Below are 21,440 nucleotides of genomic sequence, written 5' to 3' on the forward strand. Positions count from 1 at the left end.
TCTTCTAATTGCCGACTCTCGACAGACTCTTGTAAATATTTTAATAATCTTCAGCCAAGATTTATTGCCATTTTTCAATTTTTTACGTTTATTTTTTCTAGTGGGAGTTCCGTAACAAATTAAAAAATTTATTAAAATTAGTTACTCGCAAACCTTCCCGAAAACTTCTCACTCGACCGCTTTTTGCGGAGGGTCGAATAAAAATAGTTGACAATCGGTGCCAATCTCTCAAATTCCACCTTCCGAGCAACAGGCCGATGAGTAGACACGTGACTGACGTGGGCCAATGAAGGAATTCCTTTCTCCACCGTTGTGTCGATTAACGCGCAGCTACCGGAAGGAGCGAATGCGACGGAGGTGTTTCGCGTCGTGACATGTGACGTCGACGTCACACCGCATAAAACAATATGTTGTGAATCGGAGGAACGGTAGCATTGAACATTCCAACTCCGCGCGTGCCAACACCATGATCTTTTCGACACCGTTAAAGCTTCTGACGTTTTTTGTTTCTTACTACACGGTGCGATTGGAATCTACAGAAGTCAATAGGTAAGATTTGGTTTTCCTTCTTATAAAATTGTTCGATTGTTAATAATCCGTAAAGTTTGATAAGTAACGAGGATTACGTCAAAGATTCGCTTGTTTACGTGACTTATTTTCTTAAATTTAACAGTATAAAGCTACAAATACTATTCTATAACGAATAATTCACATTCTTACTTACACTGAATTTGTTTATCTCTTACGAATTTAATTAAAATTGAAATATTATAAGTTACAGTTTCATCCTTGATTAAGATTAATCCTCTTAAACATAAAAAAGTGCAGCAACTATACCAGAAAACTAGCAAAACTCAATTACACCCCCCGTTAAAAACGGAGTGTATTTGGAGTTTTTCATTGGTAACGACGGTGCATAGAGCAAAAAATTAATAAATCGAGTGAAATATTAAAGGTAGCTTTTAATTATCTGCTCATTCTTACAGTTGAACACCTTGTTTCATTTTGTAAAATGACCACGATAATAAATCACTTTAAAGTAATTTAGAGAGAGACTTAAGCATCTAGTATAAGTTGCATTTACTGCTTTAACATCTTTCGCTTCGTTGTAAATTAATCATAAAGCTTAAAATTTAATTAAAATTTACTTTATAAGTTAGAAAATTATGTAATAAACTTATTTATGTTATTTTTCCAATCGAATATTTGTAAAAAATTCGATGGTTTGCGTTGTAAGTTGCATTAATTTACAGGGTGAAGGATGTCGAAAATGAAAATTCTTTACGGAATATGTTTACTCTTAGGATTATTTTTACAGTAAATTTATCGAATTCAAGCACGAATTTCTTAAGAAAACATCGTAAAAGGAGGAAGAAATCCAGATAAATTTTTATATACGAGGATGGTTTTGGCTAATCATGTGTTAAGTTAAAGAAAATAATATTCCTATTCCTATACATTATAAATATGAATTACTTAAATATATATATATATTTTACTGGATTTTTTAAAATTAAAATTTCCTACTTAAAATATATTTAACTAATTATTTTTTTTAATGCTGTAAAGAGTTTTTGCGCGATTGATAAGAAAACTGAAATGAAAGTTGTCACTCATTCCTTACCATAATGAAATTTTTATTGTAAATTTTATGACAGTAACGGTGTTCAAATGCTAAATTAATTTTCGCATATCTCAAATCCACAGTTTAATAACGTTTTTCAAAACGGAATTATATGGATTAATGTGATAAGGCAATGTAACACGTGGACGATTTGTCAAGGGGTGTGCCTCCAGAGAGTACAGTACTTTCTATTAGAAACTGTTCCCTGTTTAGGTGTTATACACGTGAATAAAACTTATAAAACTGCACTTAGCCTGTTGTGAAGTTCGAACCCTCGACTAGTGTTCAGTGGGCTAACAAAATTATATGAAACAGAGAAAATGTAAAAAAAAAAAAAATGTATATGTATTTTTTGTAATAATTTATTGTTAAATAATTGATTATTTAATTTGAAAAACATTTCCAAATTTATTAATTATAATTCTGTTTAAGAATTCTTTTATAAAAGTTATATTTTAAACCCATTTTTTAAATAATTTTAACAGAGTTTCACCCGGAAATGCAATCATATCATTCGAATTACTTATCCAGAACTAATTTCTAAATAATTCCACCACAGTAACAATAAATAAGAACAGAAATTTCACGAATATATTTTTTATTTTTTAAAAATAAATTTAATATATATATATATATAACAATTGAATTTTACAAGTTAAACTAATTTGTATGACAAAATTCCAAAAAAAATGGAATTTTATTTAATAAGTTTCATACGAAATTTGAAAATTGTTGGTAAAATCTATTGTTAAAAGTATGAAATGATCTCACAAATACAATTATTTCGTGCGATTTCTTTAAATGCCTTTAAGGAAATATTTTACATTATTTTATTTACGAAAATCTATTATCATTATTAACATTAATAAATTCAATGTAAAAGTATTAAATTAAAGAATTATGTTCTGTGTCAGCAGAGTTTTTAAATACAGTCGAACCTGCAAACAACGGACAATTTCATGCTGTCGTCAGTGGTTATTGCTTACAGGTTTGATTGTATATAAATTAATTAATTAACAAACAAATCTTTACAATTAAAATTAATACAAAATAAAGAATTAAAGAATATTTTCTAAAGAATGTAAAGGAATAAATGAATATTATCCAGATAAAATATTAAATTAATAATATATTTTAGTTAATAAAATAAATAAAAATTGTAATATATCTTTTTTAAATTTATCAAATGAATAAGTTAAGGCAAAGTTTTAAATTAAATAAAAATTATTCGTATAAATTTTTATCGTTTGGATAAATTATTAAAATCAATTTTTTTATTTTTTCGTTTGAAAAATGAACGAATGAAACTTTTTAAATTAAATAAAACACAATTTTTAAAAATAATTTAATGAAATTTCAATAAAAAATTGATGGAAGATAACTTTAAATAAATAAAAATTAATATGTTTAAGTTTAAAATTCATTTTTAAAATTCTTATCTTTAATTTTTTATTTGTTCATTGAATTAAAAGTTTAGATTCTTCATTAAATAGTTGTTTAAATAAATTATATATCATCTATAAAATTTTCATATCTCTATAACTATTTATATAAACTAATGTTGATGATAATGATGATGAGGAAGAGGATGAAGAGGTTGAGGAGGAGGATGTTGAAAATAACGATGAAGAGGAAGATAAAAAGAAGGAGGATGCTCTTTGCTCTGTCTAATTAATTAATTAAATAATTTATAATTATCTATGCAAAAACTGTAATTATAAGTCTAATTTTATTCTGCATCTAATTCACTATTTAAATAAGAATCGTAACGATTGTTAAAGAATTTTAAGAAGTTATCTATTAACTTAATATATTTTTAAAACTTTTATAACTTACTTACGTTAAATATGGCAGAAATATTTAAAAATTCGTGTTTATTTAATATTAAAAAGTTGAAATAATTGATGAGGAAGAACACGACTAATAATTTATGAAAATTATAAGTACTTAAAACTAATAGATCGTAAATCACATTTGTAGATATGATGCTGATTGTTAATAAACTTTAAAATTAGTTTAATTTTTTAAAATAATATTAAAGACATTTATTTACAGTTTAAGTTTATTAAAAAGTTTTATAAATATTCTAGTAGATGGACACGATCGTTGAAAATTAAAATTATACAGAAGTCTTTGATTATCATAATTATTTAATGTCTAATGACAGTTACGAATAGTTGTGTGTAATGGGTGATTCATTGCCAAAAATTATGAAGAATTAAAATAAAAAATCTCTCCAACGGATCCAAACACGTAAAGAATTTGGCATGAATCCATTTCAACTGGGAATTTCTTAACTACTATAACTAATTTCAAAACAAAATGTAACGAAGATATTCAAATTGATCGATTAATTACAAATTGTAATTATATTCTTCAAATTTTTATATATAATTCCTCGAATAATTAGGTTTGTTCTTTATCTAAATAAGTAGAATTGATATTAATTTAGAGTGTTTATTCTTGGGGAAATGTTAGTGTAAGGAGTATTATTTCTGTAAGAATTATTTACGTAAAAGTGGTTATAAATCATTAAAATACTATTAACAAAACTCGAGAGGTAAAACAATCGATAATAATTATAGATGAAGATAACCGTCGTAGCTTATGTCCTAGAGCTAACTCTAGTCTTTATCTACATTTATTTAATTATGATAATGGGAATGATTAAAATATTGCTTACGCTATAGAAGATCGCTGTTAATAAATAATTAAATTCGATATTTAGACGAAGGAATTTACAAAACAATTATTAAAATTGTGCAATTAGTAATTTCATTTAATTTTTTATAATATTTTCATAGAAAAATATGTAGAGTGTGAGTCATTCAGTGATTCTATTGTTAAAATGTAATAAATAGCCGGTTTAAATTAATATTTACGGTAAAATTTACTTATTTTTTCAATAGTTAGCCTGTAGACTGGAAGCTTTAGTTAGGCTTTTGAGTAGGCTCTTGTGTCTTTAAGAGTCTCAGGCACAAATAAACATTAATTAGGATTCTAAATCTACAGTATCGTGAGATATAGACTTTACAATATATCAGCTTCCCAACTTTTTCCAGTCCATTTATCCTTTCATGAAAACAGATAATTTCATGTACTCTATACATCATAACATGGGTTTATGTGTTTTATAGTGGACTGGAAAGGTATTTAATTAATTATTAAATCGCTGACGTGAATAAAGCTTCTATGCAATTGCTCCATTATCATTGATTTTTAATTATTAATTTACAATTTAATATGGATTTTAATTAATCGATATAAAGGAATTAAAATAGCTGAACCTAGACCTATAGAAATATATAGAGTATAAACACGAACATTGTACCAGATTATACAGTAACTGGCACCTGTTACGTAAATAATGCAATTGCACTAGAATATAGGTAATCAGTTTTGGACTATTTGTTAGTTTGGAAGCCTTGCACCCGTACAGTACATGGACATGGTGGACATGGCGGCAGATCTTGGGTCTTACGAAAGATAATGGCTTAATTTAAGTTATAAATTAGTAGAGCCTCTCAAGACCAGTAGAATACTTTTTCCGGTTAAAATACTCAAAAGAAAAGCGGCTGGACACAGTAAAATATAAGTAATGAAACCATATGAGGCTTTGCATGACCTCGACCCCTCGAGTCAACAGCTCACTACTACTTACATCTACTCCAGTACAATTTCATTTAGTTATTACGTAGCAGATGCCAGATATAGCCTGATGCATTGTTTGTGTTTACACCCTGTATAAGATATTGAACTATACATCTTTGAAGTGTTTTACATACTTCTACAGGTACGCGTACCACAGGTTGAAAAACACTACTTTATATAAACTTCTATAAAACAACCTTGTAAGTGCAAGCCTCCATATGCTCTTGCAAACCGCTATTATATTTATATATAATATATACAGTAGGAGATACTGTATTTTGATTTTGATAAGTATACATTATATAACTATCTCCAATACTCGAAATCCATTAGGATCCAAGACATTGAGTATCGATGCATTGAACATGCAAGAACGTCGTTGATGCATTATAAAAACTTACATAGAGTCCGAGCTCTCCTAGGACCTTTTCAGATATAGAAATGACACCGACAAGCGAGAATGTATATATATATGTATTTTTAGTGTCCAGTGATAAAATATTTTTGGAAAAATTGATCAATATAAATACGAAAAGAAATGATATTCGCTATTTAATACTGGAACATCCATCAATCTGACGTAATAGAATAAAGTAAGAATGACATGCCTTTCCAGCTTGTCTTCCCGCTTTCTATAAACATATCACTTGGACTGAATGGCCAATTTTATTAAAGAAAAGAACAGTTTTCGAGCATTTAAATCATTTTACTTTCCCTCTGTTATATATAACAGAAGGAAAGTATGGCGATCGGTCATAAAATGACTCCCAAAATTTTTATATTTTTGGACTCGGGAACTTGGAACGTCGAGAAGTGCAAATAAGTTCGGGTGTTTTTTCTATATGTAAGAATGTTAACGTGTGTGGGGGGCACGATTTTGGTCACTCTGTTTGAAGCTTAATAACTCTTGTGCTTTTTGTCGAATTTTTCTGAAATTTTTCAGGGAGGTTTGTGTATTAGGGGGATTGATGTTATTAAATTTTGGTGGTTAAAGGTCGCCGAAGTGGAGAGATAAAGAGAGTCGTGTGTCGTATCTCCAGTAGGGCCGGACTTAATGACGATTTTACTAGTTATTAGCATTTACAATTTTTTAAATAAACTCATCCATACCTTCAAATTTAAGCTTTCTGCCATTTTATAATAATGGAAAATATAAAAAGTTTTAAAATAAAATATCGTAACAGATGGCGCCACACGTAGTTTTAAATGTTGCCTGGAAAGTTAAGCAACTCGTTGCTGGATTTTTTTCGATTGATATAGAGCCGCTGTTTTCCTATCTTATCATTTGTATATATATAAAAACTCCAATTAATTATAAGTTAATAACAAAAATACTATAAAAAACAGAATTTAGTATCCGTTTCTATATTAAAGTGAAATTATCATCTGGCAGAAAGATTTATGTTTTCAATTAGAAAAACTTTTCCTAATAAAATGTTTCTTTCCAAAACATTTCGTTTGGAATGGAAACATTTTCTTTTCACTCAAAATGGAAGTTGATACGAGAGATTCGAATTTATCACATACTTTTGTCAGTCAGATTAGTGAAAAAATCGACATTTTGATACTAATTTAGTAAAGAATTGTTATTTATTTTTCTTTACTTCGTTCTATGTCTACTGTAGAAATACTTTTATTGGGAATAAAAATGGAGCAAAGGATATTGGAATGAATTAACCGAAACTAATCTCAAATATTGAAAGGATAGTTGAATATTGTAATAAGAAATAAGTTATTATATTGGTTTTAAAGCACGAAAAATTAGTAAATACTTAAATACGAGAAACTTCTTCCAACATCTTCAAGTGATACGAAGGAAGAAAAGCTCCTCCGCATCACTTGAAGATACTGGATAGTTTTGCGGATAGTTATGGAAAAGGTGATGCTGTACATAAATTTCTCGTTTTTTGTGGTTGAGAAACATTAATGATTAATTATTAAATTAATTTTACGGCAACAATGACTATAATTTATTTTAATATTAAGATTAAATGAGTTATTCGTGACTTACAATGGAAAATCATTCGGTTTGTAATTTAGGACCTGTAAATGAGACTGAGAACTATCTACAATATAACAATTTAATCCATATAATTACTAAAGGATTATTTATGCTATTAAATCTAAATTAACGTGTATATAATAGATAATTTAAAATATTTAATGCATCCATATATTAGACTATTAACGTAATTGTTAATTTATATGCTAATAAAATATTAACATATAAATGATTCAAACTATTGTTAAGTAAACTGAAATGTTTTTTTTAAATCTTTTATTCAATTAATGATAAAAATTGTTTAATTTTTTTCAATGTTAAGTCAATAAAATTAACGTAAGAATATATTTATATGAACTTATTTTAGGTTTATTCTAGCAAATGTATTCAAATAGATGTAATAACCAACTTCCTGTTATATCTAAGAAATATATAAAAGTTATTATAAAAAAATTTAACAATATTTCCTTTTCATGTAGACATGATTTAAACCCATATTTATGATATATATGCATATTTATGAGTGCTTAGAGGTGTTATAAATTTATTTTACATTTTTTACTCTTCCATATTAACGAGAAATTCTAATATAAACTAAAGATTTTGCCATATTTATATTCACGTTACGTACAAAAGTGCATTTTCGTGTTAAAAGTTAGCTTTTGAAATTATTTATATACCTGAATCGCTTATTCTTGAAATAGAAACCAGGCATATGGCTCTAGTATACCTGTATAAACAATATCATATCCTCTTAATACACGTGGAATCCATTATCACTTTAAACTTTTCTTTAATTATAACTAATTACTTATATAATTTAATATAATAAGAGACAAATTAGGTTAAGATAAATATTTTTTAACATTATATCAGGCTTTAAATAGTATAAATTGTTTTAAAACGAAGAAAAATGGGTATTTATATAAATAATATTAATCAAAATCGATATAAATGTCGTTATCTATTTACGTGTGACGTTTCTATGCAGTGTGATTTAAGTAAATTGGAGTAGATCAACGGTTAGGAATGGTGTTGTAAATACAAAAGCCGAATTCGAATTCGAAAAATAATTTTAAATAAATGCAAAATTTTAACTAATGCTTAGTTAAAAGATAAAAAAAACAACAAATAACAAACAATTCGATTTATGTATTTTGAAACTCAATTTATTAGTTAGAATAAATAAAATAATTGCCGAATACATAATTTATTCGTAGCAAGTTTCATAAGATTATAATTCTCGAACTGTTTGTCTGTATGTCGCTGCTTGTTTCCAGTAATTATTCGTATATTTTATATCAAACGATGATATTTTCATATTTTATTCTTATTATTTATGTTTCGAAACGAATATTATGAAAGAAAAATTCACATTTGGAATAGAAAGCGACTATCTGACTTGCCACTTGAATGAAATATCAATTATAACAAATGACGACATCCGAATATTAAGTAAAAATAATACTTCAAAAAATATTTATTAGAGAATTTATATGGCTCTTATTCATAATTAAGCATTATTTAGGGAATCATTCGTTATAAAAAAATATATTGTTTATATACATGCTTAAAGGTGTAATTATCAAAGGTAGAGACTTGTTCAGGTAACCTCTCTAGCATGATACCTGAATAAGTCTCTTAGTAGGTAGGCGGGTATAGGTTAGTGCGAATATTTTTCATCGTACACTCTAAAAGACTTATATACATTTGTTTTTAACTAAGAAGAGGTTTATGCCTTTCTGTCTTTCTCTGAATACTTCTCTAAAGAAAGGTGTCCACTAGAAGCCAGATGGATAAAACCACTAAACACTGATGATTGTTCGTGGGTTCGATCTGACAAACGGATTGGCCAAGTAAATTTTCTGGTTGTTCTACATGTGTATAATACCTAAATAGGGGCCTGTTTCCATTGAAAGTCCTCCTGGGAAGCACTCCCCGCTGGCAGATATCCCAAGTGTGTGTTGCCTTATCGCATCATGCCTCCTCCTCCTCTTCTTCTAAGGAAAGTGAAAGTTGTTTTTTTAACTCTTTACAAATTTAGAATTTTGTTTTAATAATTGAAATTCATGTTCATGTGTGCAAAAACACATCGAATTCAAGTGTATATGAGAAGTAAACACATAAAAACAGCGGAAAAAAATTGCATTTTTTAAACACGTTAAATTAGTAAAAAGTTACATTTTATTCGCATAAAATGTAATCTTTATAAAATTTATTCAAGCAATTCTAAAATTTAACATTGCTATTTTCAAAAGTATTCAGAAATTCGAATATTTCTTTTTAAAATAATCGAAACTCGGACAAGAAATTTGCATTTATTTTACGAAAAACTATATCCTAGTTTAGGAAATTTTTATAAAAATGTACCATAATTACTTCGAATTAATTAGAAAAAAAGTATTTAAATGCACATTCTCTTCATTCTTGATTGTCTTCACTTATACTTACGGGTAAGTAGTTGAAATATTCTTGCTATTCTCTGCTATTCTCTAACGTCAATTTCTTATATTTTATTTTAAATGTATCGATGTAAGACATCCTAAGTAATCGCGAAGAAAGCGTAGGAGATTATATTCTAGAGAAAGAGAGATTATGTTTTTCTTTATCCTTGTTCAAGAATAGAAAATTCTTCATTTTAGAATCGGAAATTTGAGATCTAAAGACGACGATGCCATTCATCATTTGAGAATTTCAATGGGATGAAATAAGCGAGAATGATGGAACACTTTCGTCTTGACAGTATCGGCAGGTGTGCAAACAAATTACCTTGGCGGTAATGGAATGCAAAAAAGAAATTCTAATAAATTCCAAAACTTTTCTTGTGTAAGAGATACGAAAACTTGCAACCAAAAATTTATAAAAAATTAATTTATTTTTTAATTTAAAATATGAAGAAAGATGTAGTTATATCCCGATGAAGATTGAAAAATTATTGTATTTTCTAGTGAATTTTTTTTATTTAAAATGTTTTCTATTGAAGTAAATTAGTTTGTTTTCGTCGGTCCTTTTCTATGTGGGAATCTCGTTCGAATTTCGCTTTAGGAGCAGATTGTGATGAAAATTGCTAAAGTTTGGAGTGCGAAATACTTTGTATTATCGAAACTAAATCTAAAAATTGGTAAATATTATAACAGTAAACTCTTTTCTATTATAATAAAATATTATTTTATTTGATATTTTCTAAATTTTAATTAAAATCTAAAGTATATTTATGTATCTGTTGATGATTCTCGAGAAATTTAATCGAACTGACATAGATTTAATCCAAATTAAGCTTCGAATCTCGAGGATTTTAACACGGAGGAATGAAGTTTTGAGACACGAATTTTGTGTGACATTTGACCTTAAAGTTTTTACTGTCACTAACGGAAAGTTAATAAAAGAATTCGAAGAAGTAGAAGGAAGAATAGAGCAGAATAATAGAAATGAAAATCGCCAACAAAAATTGATTTTTTATTAATGACTATCGAATGGTTTTTCTCGCATTTAATGAAAATAACCTCGATTTAGTAAAATATACTTTACGGATAAAATAATTTATTCTTATTATTAAAATAATTTTGAGTAAATAAGTTAAATGTTTAATGTTTCTCTCTTTAACTTACTCCCTCCCTTCGGAGGAGCGTAAAAACGAACCCCCTAAAGCAAAATAATAATTAACGGAACATTTATATGAATGGTATAGAATATTAAGGGACACTTATGGGAATTTCTCGAAGTCTCGAGAGGGTTGTAATTATGGAAATAAGTATGCCAAAGCAGGAACAATTGTTACTCTTTAGCATCACTTACAACACGCATCATTCGAGATCCGACTAGGTACAGTTTTAAGTTATTTAATTCATGTAAGTACGATTTAAATAGACCAATAATATAAAAGATAATTAAAATATATAGAAAAGTCATTTTTATTATACAAAGAATGGGGCTTAAAGGAGTAGATTTAGTGATAAAGTGAGTAGTAGAGATGTTGGATGGTAGTAAAGTTATAAATTATAATAAGATATAAAGCGTGATGTTGAAATTTTATTTAAATAGTAGAAAATATTTATTAATTCACGAGGAAATTCGATAGAAAAAACAATTTTTAATCATCCAAATTCCGTTCGAGCAAACGGTATTAATCCATTAAAGTGGATTTTCTTTCGATCGAAAACGTTTCTACAACAAAATTTCCGACTTCTTACAGATAAATATTCCACCTTTTCAAGCTCAAGACTGATTGACAGATCTTAAAGAGATACCAAAAAACCTTTTCTATAGAAATTGAAGTCATTCGACAACCCAAAATTTCCACACATTCGACGATCTCCTTTATTTAAAAAACAGTAAAAAAATCGATATTGTGAGATTTATTTTAACTAAAATTCGAATTTAACGGAGTAAATATTAAAAATATATCGTTGTTAAATACGCAAATTGGTCATTATCTCCGTAGTTAAAGATTTTCACGTTAATTAAATATGATAATATTGCTACCTCCTCTTCGTTAACGATTAATGAGTTATATTATTATTATTATTATTCTTTAATGATTAAATTCTTGAAATTATTAAGAATTTTTATAACCTAAAATAAATTTAAGGAAATTTTATTATTTATAAAGTCTAAAACTTTCGTTTTTGGAAAAAAAAGTATAAATTATGTCATTGGTTTTACTTTCCTGGCTGTTATATAACAGAAGGAAACCGAATGACAATCGGTCAATAAATGACCCCCAAGATTTTGTCGGATTCAGAAATCTTGAAAATTCGATAAATGCGATGAAGTTGGGAGTTTTTTCTGTGTGTATGGATGTTAGAGTGTGGGGGACAGGATTTTATCAACTAGTTTAAAGCTTAATAACTCCTATGCTTTGCGTCAAAAATTTCTGTAATTTTGTAAGGAGATTTGTGTATTAGATGGAAATGTTTTTAGAAATTTTCAGGAAAATCAGACCATTAGTTCGGGAAATATGGTCCACCCTCTTAATATCTCTTGAACTAATCTGAAGACTTGAAGGTAATGGTAGCAATTATTAGAGATGAAAACATAAAGAATGCCGGAAAAGTCTAGCAACAACATTGCCAACTTTTTTATTATTATTAAATTTGATTAAAACTCGCATTTTATGAATAATTTTCTTGGCTTTCTTATTATCCACTTTATTATTCTTTTGTAAAAGTCTTACTTAAGGTTTCTGTAAAATTTTTCTACTTAAAAAAAGGTAAGTTTTTAATAATTCAATACAAAATTATTTCAAGAATTTAAGTTTTTAGAGACAAAGTGGAGCGATTGTTTACTACGTTTCGACTCTAAAATTTCAAATTACTTAAGAGTAGTCAAATTTATATTGTTTAGTGATTAAATAACTAATTTATTTAATGGTTATTAATTAATTATTCCCATAAATGTAACTTATTAAATATTATTAAGAACAGTTCTTCGTACGGTATTCACTTTAGAACACAAGATGCTTGAATCTATGCTGTACTTTTACTAATAAAACATTAAATATCTTATCCTTTATAAATGATTATTTAATATAAAATAATAAATTTTGTTAAAAAAAACTTGTAGAGTTGATTTTAAATTTATTTCAAGCATTAAAATTTTATAAGTTTATAAAAAAAAGTATCAAATTTAAATAAATAAAATAAGAAAGAAAATTATTATTATTATTGAATTTTTAAATCTAAATCTAAAAAAATTTAAAAGGTAATTAGAATTAAGCAATTAATGGAATAAATCCAACAAGTAATAGTGCATAAAAATATGTCATTTTGATTTTTTTAAAGTGTAAAATGAATAATTATGCAACTGTCTAATGCGCATTATATAAGGTTTGACTGCTTGCATAACAGAAAATAATATATTGTTACAAAAATATCTTTTTAAAAATAGATAAGTTCAGTTTTAACTACTTTATTTCGTTATAATTTGTTAAAATAATTAAAATCAAACCGTAAGAACTTCACTTTTTTAAAAAAATATGAAGAAAAAAGTGAGAAATTACCTGGAAGCTGTATTAAATTGCTTAATTAACGAATAGTTTTTTTTTAATTAATTGGATCCAAAAATCTTATCATAAAATATTAATCTGTTTTTTTTTCTTGATAATGAATTTAAATAACTGTTTGCTATGAGATATTTTTAGTTTTTCCAATACCTTTTACAGCAAACACGTGGAAATTGGCACGACGAAGCTGCGAAATATTTACATTTTTGTGAACTTTTATGCAAAATGCGTAATTCCAATGAATCAAATAATATTTTCTAATTAAAATATTTATTTAAAATTAAAGTTTTCAATTAAATCTATTGTAAAATAAACCGATTAACAAACGTAAAAAAAAAAAAAAATTGTAACATAATGCTAAAGAAAAACGTGATAATGGCCTCGTTAATGATTCTAGGGAAATGTTTTAGTTGTAATAATGCTTTAAAGTAAATAATTTAATGCTTTATTTAGTTGTTTAATGTTATTCTTAAATAAATACGTTTGTTTTTAAACATAATTGCCAAAATAATTATAAAGGAATACAATTAAAGCTTCCTATAACGAAACTCTAAACAAATTTCTAAGGAGCAACGACTTTAAAAAAAAAAAATCATTTTTGACGATTTTAATTAAAATTTTAAGGTTAAAAACATTATAAATTTTCAATATAGCAACTTTTTTTTAACTGTAAAAAAACATTTACTGATAATTGACGAATTTATGTGTAAAGAACTCAGTTGTAACCAGTTGGAAAAGTCGTTCAACTCGATATTTCTTGTTGAAGAAGAGGAAATGGTTCCAAGTTTAGCAACATTTCTCATAAATATTCCATGTTTTGAAATATCTACAAGATTGTTTTCGCATATAATTTAACTTAAATATATTTTACAAGTTAAATTTCGTATATTAATTATGATCATGTGGCAAGGAACATCTTTAAATGATGTAGATCTTTCATAAAAATAAAGAAAATATTAACGATTTTCCGAAGCACATCGGGATAAATTTCGTAATTAAATTACTTAATTTAACGTTTAAATTAATTTATAATCCGTTAAAATTTTATATAAAACTGATAAACGTAAATATCAAATTTTCTATACGATTTCGCTTTATAATTTGTGTAAAATATAGGCTAATTAGTTTACTCCAATTTAAATCTAGATAAAGGCCCTATCTATGTGTTTTTACGCAGTATACGATCTCTAATAAGGCTTTTTTCTTGAACCTCGGGCGTAAAGAGGCCCCAAAATTTAATAAATTTATACAGAAACATGAAACGAAAACGATAACAAATAAATATTTAGTTTTTGTTTTATCGATTTTATTAATGCATTATATTCATTGTTATAAAGAAGTGGGCCCTACCTCTTTCTCTTTTGGAAGGGGAAGGGGCCTGCTTTGGCCACTGGCTCAGGCCCCTTTTTACATTGGCGCGTTATAGTTTTATGGGTCCAGGCATATTTGAATTAGGGGGCCCATGTTTTGACTTCAGACACATTTCTTCAAGGAAACTTTTTTGGGAAAAATTTTCTTATAAAACATTTGGAGCCCTCTATTGGTGGGGCCCCAGGCAATTGTCTTTTTTGCCTATATGTATATCAAGTAATTTTTTAATGTATAAATATGAATACTGAATTTATATATTACACGTTATACTTTATGTAAGTAATATTTCTGAATATTTTTATAAATATTCGAAATTTCAATACATATATATACTTTTGTCAAATTTAAACAAAATTTCATAAAAATTCTGCCAATAAATTTATAGATTTATTTGTTTTCGATATTTTACAAATTGGAAGTTTTCTACTTCGATTCGTACTTTTACATGGCCTTATAATATAAAATATACACTATATCAGAAAATATAGATTACATATAAAAATGTAACATTTATATATATATATATTTATTTATTTATTTATTTTTTAGTTTTTACAACGACACTAATTTAAATTCGTCAATAATCGAAGAAATAATAGAAATTCCCGTACAGAATATAAGCGAAATGAAATTCACTCATCGATTGGCCTTCTTAGATCAAGTACTCGAAGGATACGATAAAAGAGCTTGGCCCACCTACGGTCAAGGTAAATTCGTCATTTTCAAGTTTTACAAGTTGTTTTTATTTACGTACAGGGCGGCACAAAAGTTAGTTGTTCCAACCGCGTGTTTTTCGAATAAAATCGTAAATACAAATTTTACAAAATTTGTCTTCAGTGAGACGGGAATTTAGTCCTTAGAGTGATTAACTAAATTTTGGACCGCCCTATATTTATTTTGATAATATTAAGTGAATGTTTTATACATTTTTGGGGGTTAAAATATGAAATCGCTGATAGTTAAGGGGGTCGGCCTACTGCTTTGGAAGATCCGGGATCGAATCTAAGGAACCAGGGATCGAATTCAAAAAAATTCGATCAAAGCGGGAATCGGGATCCTCAGGAATTATTCAGAGGTCTTTCTGAATATTTCGAGTTTCATCCTTTACCATTCAGTTGCTTTCACCATATGTGTACACAACTGAGAGACTTTTTCAGGCCCATCGCGGGTTTGGCCAGGCCCACGTTGGACCTGAAAAAGTCCCTCTTAGGTACACACAGGACGAAAGAATCCAAGAGGAGGGGGAATGTTAGAAACATAAAGTTTCTATGAAAATATGTAATTAAGATCAGCAAGTGCATCTACAGTGACTAGAAATTACAATGATAGAGTAGGATAGCGTGTCAGTGTCACGTTAATGGTGACAAATAGTCGATACGTAATAATGTCAAATTAGTATCTTGGTGTTCTTTTCGTCGATTTTTAACAATATAATTCTACTAATTTACAACTACTCTAACGGAATAAAAGTATTATTATCAATAATATTTTAATCATTAAAAATCACATTCTTATAATTATTAAATTTTTAATTTTCAATAATTTTAAATATATATATATTTTTCTATTTATAAATGTAGACAAACTCCAGTTATATTGGAATATATGTTTATTTAATTTTACATTTACGTTAACTTAAACTTAAAAATATTATTTATTCGAAAATACTCAGAAATAATTTAAGAAAAATTTATCGTATATTAAATTAAAATTAGAATTTATAAATTTGAGTAGCGACTTAATTACTCGAGAGGGAGAGAGAAGAGGGGGAAAGTAATTTACGATTGTTTTCTTTAAAGAAGAGCTTCCCTTTTGCCTTAGACACATTTATAAGCATTAATACACTACTGAAAGACTAGAGAAAACACTTACTCAATTAAATATTATGAATATTTATTTTTTTATTCACTAATTCTAAATACATTTAAATCGTAAATCAGGATTTATAAGAATTCATTTCGATTATTTGCTCTCGTATTATCACCTTATAAATTAATTAATTATAATTAATGATTGTTTTAGATATTAAAATTGATCAATTATTATGTTTTTAGGTGTAAATACAATGATTATTATTTAATAATTTAGGTTTTCCGACTCACGTCAGAGTCAATGTTTATATCAATAGTTTGGGATCTGTGAATGCTGCCAATATGGTAAGATATTTGTTAAATTTTATATTATTTTATTGATTTTAATTATCTTAAATTATTTTATAAATAAAATAACGCAATCTTAATAGAAAAATTAGTTAAGTTACTATATTATTGCTAAATTATAATAATTAATAAGTAATTAAAATAAAAAAATTAATTTTTTTTAAAATCCTGTATAAAATAATTACTACTTTGAAATATCATTATATAAACCTTAATTATATAAATTAAATAATTTGTCTTTAAAACATTAAAACTAATTTTATTTAGTAACGTTAAGTATATTTAATTTTAAAATGTTTTAAGTCTTAATTTAATTTCGAGAGGTAGACAAGTTTTAGAATAAGTTTTCCACTTTTAATTCGATTTGTAAATCAAGGAAGGGGTGCTGTTTCTATTACAGAAGTGTCCTCTAGAGACTCGAGAGTTTAATAGTCAATTAATTGCTCTAATTATGATTATATGCTACCTCGATAATAGTTTTGGGTTACTCCTTAATCAAAACATCTTAGAAATGATAAACAAAGTGACCGCGAAGGGTTAGACGGTTAAATAATTAATTATATAGTTATTTTATTGTGATTAATATTATAAATTTTAATGTTTATTTTAAATTCCGTTATTACTACATTAGAAAATTGTATATACTTACTTAATTGAGTGTTTAACGTTGCGCGCGTGTGTATATACTTATACAGTTCAAATAAATTTACATGTATTTTTATTTATAGAGTAAAAATAACTATAAACAAAAATTAATTTTTAAATTATTAATTTATATTCTCATTCTAAACAGCTCCATATTGTTTTCGGTACAGTACGGTACATCTGTGCGTAAGGACTCGGTTCGATTTCCATCTGGAAGGATTTCGTTCTTCTTCCTCTTATCGATATTCTTTCGGCTGTTTTAAATACTCGATTGATAAATAATATATAAATCTCATCAATATTCTTACCATTTGCATATTGTAAGAATCGAATGATGCAATATTATGATTAATATTTATATAATTCTAGTTTTCTATTAATTATAAGATTATCGCTTGTCAATTAACTTTAATCTCTTGATATTTCTCTGTATTACTCTTGGATCGATTCTTCTGAAACGTTATTATTATAATTACGTTAACTGTAAACTTGCAATTGAATGAAGCAGTAAAATCTGTAAATAAGATACAATCAAACCTCTAAACAACGACCATTGATGGGAACATAAAAACATGGCTGTTCCTTGGAGTGACCGTTGTTTGAAGGTTATTTTGTGTACATTTTTGTTAAACGTTTCTGAAAAAATGGCCACGGTTTAGAGGTGTCCGTTATTAGAGGTTCGACTGTATTTTTCGTAAAGAATTTACGAAAAATAAAAGTACATGGAAGAACTACAAGAAATTTATAAATAAAAAATAAGTTATAAAATTACTTATAGAGTATTCTATAAAATCACTTATCTATATTCTGTAATATTTCACATTTGAAAGTAACAATAAAAGAAATGGAAAAATCACAAATGTGCTGTACAAGAAAAGGAACCGAGAATCCTGAAATTACTTTTATCAGAAAGATTTCAATGCATTAATTTTTTTTATTTTAAAATTTATGAAAAAGTAGTTTTATTTTGAAAATATAAAATGAAGAAAATTCTAATTTTTAAGAGAATCCGTTGGGAATTGTTATCGCTCTTTATATGAAAGAAGTATTGTGAAGGTAATTATTTAAGAACACAACTTAAATATTAAAGAGCCAATGATGCATGTTGTAAGGGAAATTTAAATACTGATAAAAGAAAGAGAATTTTACAAGAATTAGATGGAAAGATACATATTGTAAAAAATGAGAAATATTTTTAAAAATCAACTTTATAAAGATAAATTTTTGGTGTTCTTACAGATAGACATTTGATGATACAAGATTCCAGACCGAAAGTTTGGCTCGTTCGGTTCTATTTATCGAATTTTACCCTCAAAATTTCATTTCTTAATTGATTTTAGGCAAAATATTTACACCAATTTGGATAAATTTTAGTGATAACTTATTATTATATGAAATCCATTATTAATTCTACTTTACTAGTATATACAGTACAACAATATCCGTCGTAATTTGACCTGAAATAAAGGTTAAACAAGCTATTAAAGTTTCAAATTTAGAGACGAGATGCGAAAGTATTTTATATTTCACATCAATCTTCCAATTAATTTACATTATTTGAGCAGACAGACGGACGTATCACGATATAATAAGCGTTTTGAATGGCGCGTGCACAGCTGTTTTATCATAATACCGATAATAATGGTAATGTAACAACCGACTAATTTATTACAATGTTAATGCGAGTTTCGTATGTCTTAGGTTAATAATTCCGTAGAGAACAATTGGAATTTGCAACTTAATTATTCTCTGTGTAATTATCTAAACACGAAATTGTCTTAATGTATTTCTTATTAAGTTAATTATTACACGCTCTTCTTTAAAATTGTCGATTTTTATATAAAATTAAAGATGAGAAAAGATTTTACTTACCTTTAAAATAATATTTTACTCATTTTGTTATCATCAAAAGTCCAAACAGGATGGAGATTTAAATAATAATTAGTTAACATTTTCAGATTAATGTGTATATTCATTAAATACAGAATTAAAATTGTCTTTATAAAAATTAAACAAATTATTTCTGAATTATTCTTCGTTGAAAATCGATATTCCTGCTATATAAAAGTATAGATGCTTAGAAAATCGAGTTAATTTTATATGAAAATATGAGATAAATAAAATTTATTTCTGTATTTTTTGTCACTGAAATTCGTTATTTTTCTTAATTATTTCAATGATTAATCGAACAATATTTAAGCCACTTACCAGTTAATATTTCAGAAAATTGTCATTGAGAAATGCAAAAAATAAAGGGAAAAAATGTTTTGCTTTTATAAAGTTCAAATTTAATTTAATTTCGAGGAATATTTACGAAGTAGTATTTTATAAACTAAGTTTAATTAAATTTTTTTGATAAAAAAAATTGAAAGAATTAAGGGTATTTATTATAATTTACGAGAAAATTTTCTAAACATGAACAATAATCTATTATTTAAGAATCTCCTCCAGTAGATGTTTATGAACATTTCCTGCTCTCTCTCTCCTTATTATTAAATATTAATTAAATTGTAAAGTTTGACAAACTGTTTGCTATAGCGGTAAAGTTATGCTCCTTATTAATACAGTTTACAACTGTATTATTAGTTTTTCTCTTTTCTTTGAGTAATAGAAAAGTGTGTGATAACAATTAAGATGTTTAGCAATATTTTATTTTATTTTAAAAGCTACATTAATGGAGGTATTCACAACCAAGAATCAAGAGTTAGAACTTAACCAATTACCATTTACATTACATTTAATAGACGGATAAAATTGAGATGTGCCGTGTAATCTATATTATATTACATGGCACACCTTAATTTTATCTATTGAGAATGTGACAAGTGTTCAATAAGTTTGCCTTCAACCATGAATTTGAAAGAACGAAGCCTTGAATTATTTATGCAAAATTATGTAAATTCAAAGCGGATTCAAACCCGGAAACGTTTATGATGATAGAAGAAATCTGTAAATTGCGGTCATCTAGCACATGAATTGCTAATACCATGCCATAATTTCAACTGATCAAATGTATTCTCGCGTATAAATATTTTATAAATTCTTTAAAAGTTTAATAATTCGAAATAATTTTGAAAAATTTACTTTAAAAATTGAATATTAGAAAGATAAAACTAATTCTGCTAATTTATGTTGTAACTCTTGTACAAATTTATACACAATATAATTTTTATTATATTATAACTAAATTATTTATTAGTATAATTATTAAATTTATATAATTTGAATAAACTATATATTTTTCAAATAATATTACTTGTAAACTTGAAAGAATTCAGTTTTTTCTTCATATTTATTACTGTAATTTTGATAATGCAATTTCTTAGAATCGGTAAAAGATAGTATTTTTTCCAATAAAACACTACAGAACGGACAAATAAATTCGACACTTTCAGTTATAGAAAATCGTTTCGTCTAGAAGAATCGAGTATCGAATTTTGCTGATGTTATTTCTTTGGAGGTTGATGGTTTTAATCATTTCCACTCGAAATAAAAGCCAGGTAAAAAGAAAAAAAATACATTATTTTTTCTTTCTTCCAGCTAACTGAAATCGAGAAAACTTTTCTGTTTATAATGTCAGGAATCTAAACCTCTAAATATAAATTTTATCACTTTAAGAAGGACGTTACATCCTGAAATTATAACATTACGAGGTCTTCGTAACATTCTTCATACAATTTGGAGGTGTTTAAAGTGTGAGAATTCGTTTAAATTATGACATTTTATCTTTTTATTATATACGAAATATCTGCTTTGATTATAAACTTATTATTATGAAATAAATTTAAATATAATATAATAATTAGAATAGAAGGAAAAAGAAAGATTAAAAAGATTCCGAGGAGTAAAATTAAGTATAAATTTTTAAAAATATATTCAATTATTCTATATGTTAATTTTGATTTATATGTTTTAAGTAAAGAATAAAATGTAAGAACCTTATGAGTGGAAATTACGATTTAATAAGAAATTCTGCAATGAGAATAA

The 21,440-nt window shown here is 26.5% G+C and overlaps 1 protein-coding gene across 3 annotated transcripts in view; it reads left to right on the forward strand.

Annotated features, from left to right (window-relative positions):
• Positions 1–325: 325 nt before the first annotated feature.
• LOC136978770 (glycine receptor subunit alpha-2-like) overlaps positions 326–21,440 on the forward strand; it is a 29,394-nt gene continuing 8,279 nt past the window's right edge. The window contains exons 1-3 of one of the 3 annotated variants that reach the window (XM_067274689.1): positions 326–549; positions 15,199–15,356; positions 16,738–16,805. In XM_067274689.1, coding sequence (XP_067130790.1) covers positions 467–549; positions 15,199–15,356; positions 16,738–16,805 — 309 coding nt within the window. In that variant the 5' untranslated portion in view covers positions 326–466. Of the gene's footprint in view, positions 550–9,582; positions 9,731–10,353; positions 10,399–15,198; positions 15,357–16,737; positions 16,806–21,440 lie in introns of those variants that run through there. The other 2 variants (XM_067274624.1, XM_067274756.1) reach the window with 2 other exon arrangements.

This window comes from Centruroides vittatus, unplaced genomic scaffold (genome assembly GCF_030686945.1).
Source record: "Centruroides vittatus isolate TY-2023 unplaced genomic scaffold, ASM3068694v2 contig_10, whole genome shotgun sequence".
NCBI classification, from domain to species: Eukaryota; Metazoa; Arthropoda; class Arachnida; order Scorpiones; family Buthidae; genus Centruroides; species Centruroides vittatus.